This window comes from Apis dorsata, unplaced genomic scaffold, assembly GCF_000469605.1.
Source record: "Apis dorsata unplaced genomic scaffold, Apis dorsata 1.3 scaffold_50, whole genome shotgun sequence".
NCBI classification, from domain to species: domain Eukaryota; kingdom Metazoa; phylum Arthropoda; class Insecta; order Hymenoptera; family Apidae; genus Apis; species Apis dorsata.
Window position 1 is genome coordinate 998,768 of NW_006263351.1, and position 8,360 is coordinate 1,007,127.

Below are 8,360 nucleotides of genomic sequence, written 5' to 3' on the forward strand. Positions count from 1 at the left end.
CTTACGGATCCGGAACTTCCGCCGCTTCGACTCGGCGACGAGTTGGCCGAATTTTTCCCGTTTTGCGTTTGATTGCGCGTCTGATACGGTTCTTGGTTCGTGGTCGGGGGAAGGACAGAAGCTCTGGACGTACATCTGCTCAGGCTGGAGCACTTTGATCTGGGCAGTGTCGAACACGGTGATCGATGTCGTCTGGAACTCCTTGGCGTCGAGTTCGCCAATAAACTAGAGGAATCGCCGCTTGCCTGGCGTCGATGTCGCCTGGGCAGTGTGGCGGATCGCACGGAGCTCGAATCATCCCATACTTGGAAACTGGCCTGCGATTGATCTAGACCCTCCATCATCTGAAAACGTTAGTCCGTTGTTAACCGGCCGGAGTTCGCTCTTCAGACTCGCGCAATTTAATCTTGGCTCCTGCATTCAATTTCCTACCTGCTATCCTTGGCAAAAGTCTTTGATCGAGTGCAATAATATATTAAATTCGTTAAAAATGATTGTAATTTTTTGAGATAGATTGTAGTATAAATATCAAACGCATGGAAATCTTATATAATTTATTGTATATTATTAAAATTCATTCTTATCGGTGATTGAGAAATTAAAGAAAATTGTAAAGTCGATATTTAAAAAATAATATTCGTGTATTTGCAATATTTTTGGAAGGATTTTTGCCAATCTAAATATTCATTCTTCTCTTCTTTACAAAAGTTTTAACTACTTTTCTCATTTGTATTTATTTCGCATATCGATTTAAGATATCTGTATTTGGTATCATCATAACGTTTTACACGTCAAAAATTATTTCCAATATTTATTTCTAACGAAGAAAGTTTGCATCCATGGTTTTTGGCCGGAAACCTTTTGATCAAAGAGCGAAACACGGGGATGCGTTTCTCCTTTTTCACGAGTGAGCACATCAAATTGAAACTCACCGAGGGGCTAGCGGCTCTCGTTTGCGTGGCTACGCTGTGTAGGTGAACGACGCGTGGATTAAACCACTCGGTAGGGGGATACTGGGCGCTGAACGTGCCCATTAACGGTGCGCCCTTTCTTCGTGTACTGCGTCGGAACAGCCTCGAGAGTAGACCTATTTTCTCTGAAAAAATCCCGGAGAAACCTTGAGAAAAGCGGAGGAAGCGATGCTGCGTTTCTTAAATGAGAGATTGAGGGGGATCGAGGAAGGGCTTGCCAGCTAACAGGGTGTCTAAGAAGCTTCTGTATCTGATGGATGTTCAGCTGTGGCCGCGGATGTGGGAACTTGGGGGGATCGCAAAAACACTCCACCCAGGATACTCGCTTCGGAAGTAGATGGAGGAGCAGCAGAAAAAGCATCATTGCGCAGAGTGATCCCCGATTCAATTACTCGAATATCTTCGAAATTATCGATATTAGTTGAACAATATTAAAGCTTTTTTAGTTTAACAATAGTGAAACGAAAGATTATTGAAGAGAATACATTGTCTTTCAACTTGTAACAAATTATACAAAATTTTAGATTAATAATTTTTTTATATAAATCATAGTATAGTCTTTCTCTATTAAATAAATTCGACTTTTGTTTGAATGTTTACATACGTTAATCCACAACTTCAAAGATATTCAAGGATATAAGATTTGCATCCTGTATCACAACTTATTTACACAATATAAAAAACATTGTAGCGAGAAATACAGTTTCATTAACTATAAATTGCAATAGCAAGTGGTTCTTTACACATTGCACGACATAAATACGAAGCGAGACGATTTTACGTAAAAGAGAATGGATTCACATATCAGGCTCAAGTGGAGAAAGCTAACTCGTCTGCCGATTAAGCGATCATCCATCACCAAAAACAATCCCTTCCCCGGACTCGACTCACTGGTTGGGCTATGGGGCGCGCTGTCCGTGCTCGCGTACTCCGCGCTCGACGAGGTGTCGCTTCTTTCCGGCCTTCGTGGCAAAGACCGTGAACTTCCGCTTCTGTGTAAACGTCTGGCGGATCCCCATAGTCGCAGAGAATGTCGCCTCTCCAGGCGACCCGGCATCGATCGACATCTTGCGAACAGAACTTTGTCGTTGGGATTACCTGGAAATTTTCATATGTCTTTCAAATCCAGATTCAAAAATCGTTTATTAGTCGCAAATGGAATAAGTTTTTAGCGAATTTTGTTTCTTCTATGATAATCTTTTATCGACACTCGAGGAACGGATAAGAAAAAGGAAACAGAGGGAGATGAATTATGACAGGAGAATTTTAAGATGTAAGAGTAGAAGAATGTTCCATGGTAAATACAGAAAAGAGAAGGAGATAAGATTCGAAACGATCATCGAGAGCTCCTCTGTCTTCCCGACACGTATTCTCAAAAAGTGGAACACCCTCCGTCCCTGATTTTCATCGCGGTACACAGAGCCAGAGGCGGTGGCGACTGTAGGTTAGCAGCGTGAGAATCACTCGAGAAACAAGTCGGGGAAAAGTAGGAAGATTATATACGTGGCCCCCCACGTGATCTCGACAGCGTGTGTAACGGTAGACAATGTCGTGACCAATAGCTAATATATCGGCTGTGCTAAACGCTTTCCAGGGATCGCCGACTTGGCACTGTTCACCTCTCCGCTATGTGTACCGATGCTCGCGTGTACGTCCTCCATACACGGCGTCCTGATGTATGTAAGAGGAATGGAAGACGCATGCAAGATGTTCCAACGTGTTTCCGTGTCAATGCGCCAGAAAATTCCAGTTTGAACGGGTCCAAAACTTCGCGAAAACCGGGCGCAGCCACGGGAAAGAGTGAGTTTTCGTAGCGGCGCGAACACGATCGCATGCAAGGATGCTCGGTACCTGGTTGGCGATCAACGCCGCCGGTAACAATGTAACGTCGTTGCACGCAACGTTCCGGCCATTGGACAGCGGCCATTGGAGGGAAAAGGCTGATAGGGCAGAGCAATATATGGAAACGGGTATTATCGTACAATGCTGAAATCACGTTGGCCATAACGGGCGCGTGCACGATATCGGGTAAAAGAAAAATGTTTTGACTTTTCTTTATACGAGCCTCGTGATATTGTATTTCCATTTGAATTTCTAATTTTAAAACGCGCGCGGGGATATAAATTCGCGGCCGAGACGACAACCACTCTAAATACCGAGATAAGAGTGGCGCAATTTAAATCGAATCGCGACAATTTTTCGATCCTGATCCACGGATGGAATGCGCAACGGGGTCTTCCGGCGCGGGAACTGCGTCGCTTCCAAGGACGACAACAACATAAACGCACGCTGGACTCGTCCATCGAGTTTAGAGAAAAAGAATCGAGTGGCGGGCAGGGAACGTTCGAACGAACGAACGAACGATCCCCGAACGAACACGTGCCGAACGGGTTTGCCCGACTAGTTTCTGCCCGATTCAGCCCCTTCGCGGCGCGGCGCAACTTTGTCTTCCGATCGATTTACACCGATACTTTGTTTCCCCTCGGAAGGAAACTTTGCTTTGATGGGGCGGGATTTTTTTAAAATTATGATAAGGTATGAAATAGGGATGAGTAAACTCGAAAGTCTTTCTCTTTAACGTTACGATGTTATATTGATTCGAGTCTTCTTTCAAATCATAATTCGTATTCGAAATTCCAAGGATTCGTTTCTTCTCTAGCTAGATTTAATCCTTTGTATTAACACAAATTATTCAGAATTATTCGTCAAAGATTCTCAAGTTTGACTTATTCACCAGCGAATTTCGCTCTTATCATCTTCCTCCGATCGGACAAAGGAACGAAAAAAAAAAAGAAAAGAACAAAAGAACAAAATCTTTCGAAACTATTTCAGTTTATCCTCTCGAAAGCCACACTCCTCGCGATTTCTATCTGTTGTCTCGCAAAATTTCGCCGATTAAACTTGACGATAAAATGCAGATATATCATCGTAGAGTATCGTACGAGCCCAGGGATTTCTTACCTCCGCAAATAACGTCTGCCAGATTCGTCTGCACAGCTTGATGCGTCACGTCGCCGTCCCTCAGGGTTAGCATCTCGCCGTGTACGAGCGCCATGGCCTCGTCGTTGGACATGAGCATGCTACCCTGACCTCTCGATCCGCTCACCTCTCTCGAACATCTCCTCGAGTTGCTTGTGTCGCGCCTAAGCCTCCTCGTCTCGGGCGTAACCACGAAATAACCTTGTGACGTGTGATAGATCTTTCTCTCTTGCATCAGTTTAGCGAGGGCATCGTAGACCAGTTCGCGGCTAGGTCTCTGCATGGCTGGAAACGCGTTCCTCAAGGCGGATCTGAGCGTGTCCAGAGTGGCAGCTTGCCTCTGAGAAGTCAACTCCAAAATGGCCCAACAAAGAGCTTCCGGTAGCGGCGTGAATTGCCCTTGGGCCACCGGGGCAACCAGGCAGTCCTCGATATCGCCTGAAACAGGAAGGAAAATTGCAATTACACGTCCGGTACACGTTGTATGTATGGAGGGGGACAAAATGAATTATCGACGGATAAAATGAAAAAAAAATTTTTTTTTCATGCTAATGTTCATTGAATGTATACAATGTTAGGTATAAAAGAAAAATTCCTCTAATTTGAAAGTGATTTCTGATTTTAAAAGATTAGAAGGCAACGTGATACGATGCATATTATAAGAGTAGATATAAGGGATTGTATTTACAATTTTCTTTTTCTTGAAGGATACGTTTCTTTGATAAGATCGAATTCTCAAAATTCTAGGTATTTTTACATATCCTGAAAACAATATTCACGTGAGAATATTTTTTACAACGAAATGATAAAGAGCAAGGGTTGATTTTACCCTTCAAAGCGATATTGAAAGATATTTAAAGTCGTTATATGCAACAAGTTTTAATTTAAAAATAAAATTTGGTTTTGGTTTCGATGAAATAATTTACTCGTGTCACTTGAGTTCGCGTAAAAAGTGTACAAAGACGATATTTCCATATTCTTGAAGTTCAACTGTTACCAAAAGGTAACAAGGCTGTGATACTAATGCGAAATAACCCGGCGGATGCAAAGGTTCGTGGAAGCGGATAGTGATAAGATCAGACGTTACGAGACATGCCTATCGGATCTTTAAAGTTTCTCGCGTTCATTAAAATTCTCCGTGTATATTCGCTCGACAGAATGAAACCGTAATAGCCAAGTTGGCTGCCAGGAACTAGCGACATTCAGGTAACTGCCTTTCTAGCCTCAACCGAGACGGTTCGGGTTTCCATGCGCGTACAAACAGAGTATTTCATTAACGAACACATGTATGTAACCTTCTGCTTGTCCGATGTAATATTTAAGGCATGCTTTCGAATCGGTTGGGATCGCGTTTCCTTCTACAGGAAAAAAAAAAAAAAATATACAGGAAAATTGATTCTCCGTTATAAAAGTCCAGCATCGTGTATTTAAATTAGTCGCATTTTTATTAGCCTTTGGAGGGCTGATATCTCCCCATTGAAATTTTAAATCTTTTTCTCCATGAAAAATTTATGCAATGGACGTAATCTACATATTGCGCACAGTTTGTCGCACGATTCCTACGACGACTTATCTCTCCTCACATTCTATTTGATTCGAAGGTATTCCGAAGTTCGATCGAGAAATATTAATTTTCCTTTGGATTCTCAATATTATTCGAATATTAGAAAAAGGAAAAAAGGAAGAAATTCACGAACACTATTTTCGATATTTCAATTTCGAATCTCGTTCTCGATCCCTCCTCATCGATGTTAAGCACCAACGAAATTCACTTTGCACACCATTATTCCGTACACAATAATCCATGATAGTTACGCGAATGCGTATTTATGAAACGGGGATTTAAGCGGCGGAACATATCGAATTTCATTTTCAACAGACAGGCGAGGGTATATTAGCGCTTGTGACAAGTAAATCGCGGTAAAATCTGCGCGTTCGCATGCGAACGACGTGCCGGTTGTAAATCCACTTACACAGAATATTCTCTCGTGAGATCTGTCGTGCATAGAATGGCGCGATGCGCGCGTAGGTATGCCTGCGTGAAAGCGGAAAATTGAAACGACTACGCGGTGCTCCTCGGATAGTTCGTAAATTGCGTATTATCGGTATCGATTCGGTCATTCGTATAGAAAATCATTGGCGAACGTGGATTTATCGATGGTTATTATTAATACACGTTTATTAAATGCTTAACGAGGTAATATAATGTTTCACGATTGCGAGTTCGAGTATATATTTCAATCTTTGACACAGGGGGAGAAAGAGAGAGAGAGAGGGAGAGAATAATTTTCATGAAATTGTAGTTATAAGTACACGGTACTTTCCCATTTGTGATAAATTTATAATAATGTTGGACAGTGTAATTTCTAAATTGATTTCTTTAAATATGCATTCGAGGGATGGGATCAAAAAGAAAAATTAAAAGTTTTCAATTAATTAGTAATTATTTGTACAGAAGATGATATTTATGAAGTGACAGTTGAAACACAAAACGTAGAAAAATTGGTATATAAAAGTGTCAATTGAGAATTGTTTATTAAGTTGCAAGTAATTTAATTTTTCATCGAAGAAAGATGTAGCAAGCAATAAATTTGTTTGTAAATTTTAAATTGCTTATTAATAAATAAACTTCAATCGACGTTTTTATGGTGATTTTGTGTTCGTTTCATTTTTTAGATTTCCTGTGTAAATTTTCATCCGAACATGTAGTACATTCTTTTATCAAGAAAATAGTTTTAAAACAAAATCCGTTCGCTGAGAATATTTAGAATATTTCTCAAAAAACAATATGATCTTCCAGAATTGTTGAATCGAATACGAACCAATTATCAAACAACAAAGATTCAATATTGATATGCAAAATAAACTTGAAACAGAATATTAAAGAGTTAATCCAAATGTTGAAAATTGACCAAGTAACTTCCATTTACGATACTTTACACGTCCAATCCCAGAGGTAGATACGCGTGGATCCTGTTTCGCAGTTTCAATTTTCATCAAGCGTGCTGGATGCATTCTCACGTGTGCAAAAGTCAGAGAAGCCAAGACTGAAACGGTCAATTTCTAGACTAGGAGCGGAGAAAATCGGCATGCCAGAACAAATCTGCTCCGGGCTAACAATGCCTAATTAGCGTTTTAGACGTCAGTCAAGTTGCGGTGTTCCATAAAACGCAATACAGAGAGAAGGTAATTAAGGCTGAATAGAAACTGAAAATTTTCGAGAGGCCGTAAGGAGATTTAGAGAGGGCGATCCGTGGCGAAATTGAAGTCTTTGTTCTTCCTGGTCACGTTTTAAGGTGACTTTCCAACCCTCGAGGCCTCCCCCTCCTCCTCCTGTACATTTTGGTCCACACCCACGAATAAGACTATGGATTATTCTAAGCTCGCGGCTCTGAAGGACTCCGAAATTCCCGTGGTATCCGCGTGCTCGTGCCGAGAATGCTCAATGTTCTCGAGAGCGCAATGTGTAGCAAACAGCTTGTCATCGCAAAAATTGTGTCCTTTGTGCAATTCTTTTTGCACAATTGTCACATTTAATTCTTCTGTTTTTTTACTTTTCTCTCTATTTTTTTTTTAATAATTTTTGAATTATCGTTGGCACGTTCTTAATGATGTTCTGGTGTAATTAAGGGGGAATAGGTGAATTAATGAAGTATGCTCTAGAAGTTGGATTCCAGCCAAATCGTTGCTTAGCTTGAAAATACAGCTTGGCATTCGAGGATAATGAATGGATGATTAAGAAGTTCTGAATTATTAAAAGATATAGTCTTGTAATGTTTTGAATTATGTACATAATCAATTTGTTCATATCATTAGGAGTTTTATATAATTAATTATTATTTTATTCATTATATCAACAAATTTATTCATATAAATTGTAGTTTAGATAATAGAAAATTAGCTAAGTTCAGATTTTTATCATGTTCGAGAAACCTTTCTTTCACAATCTAATATGTAATCAATTATGATTGATAAATATATGTTTAAAAATATCATAAAATTTGAAATGACTTTATTCGATTGTTACGTCATTATTATAGATTGACGAAACAGATGGCACGTAATTTTGCCTCTATGAAAATTAACTATCATATTTATACGCGGCACGTTAGATTTCGTGACACGACGATAAAATCGACTTGAATACTTTCATTCGTTCACCCTCGCTTTGAACCACCATCGACCTTCGAAATGTATTTTAATATATTTCACCCTCATCCCTCGTGCCATATGCCAATTTCGAAGGGTAGCTCGAGCTTCTACACGCGATATTGCGCTGACCCTTGACGGATATCGATCTTCCGCTTTGAGACTGAAAAATATTCGGTAAATGTTGCAGCAAGCAATTCCACGAGTATTCGAGTATCGTTATGTAAGAATTTAATCTTTCAATATATATATATATATATA

General features: G+C 40.2%; 1 protein-coding gene across 2 annotated transcripts in view; it reads right to left on the reverse strand.

The window, feature by feature from the left end:
* The window catches only part of LOC102677317 (storkhead-box protein 2), a 61,399-nt gene that overhangs the window by 3,231 nt on the left and 49,808 nt on the right, over nt 1-8,360 (reverse strand). Inside the window, exons 3-6 of one of the 2 annotated variants that reach the window (XM_006608891.1) lie at nt 3,933-4,388; nt 1,863-2,069; nt 933-1,096; nt 1-344 (exon numbers count right to left, since the gene is read on the reverse strand). In XM_006608891.1, coding sequence (XP_006608954.1) covers nt 1-344; nt 933-1,096; nt 1,863-2,069; nt 3,933-4,388 — 1,171 coding nt within the window. Of the gene's footprint in view, nt 345-932; nt 1,118-1,862; nt 2,070-3,932; nt 4,389-8,360 lie in introns of both variants that reach the window. The other variant, XM_006608890.1, reaches the window with a different exon arrangement.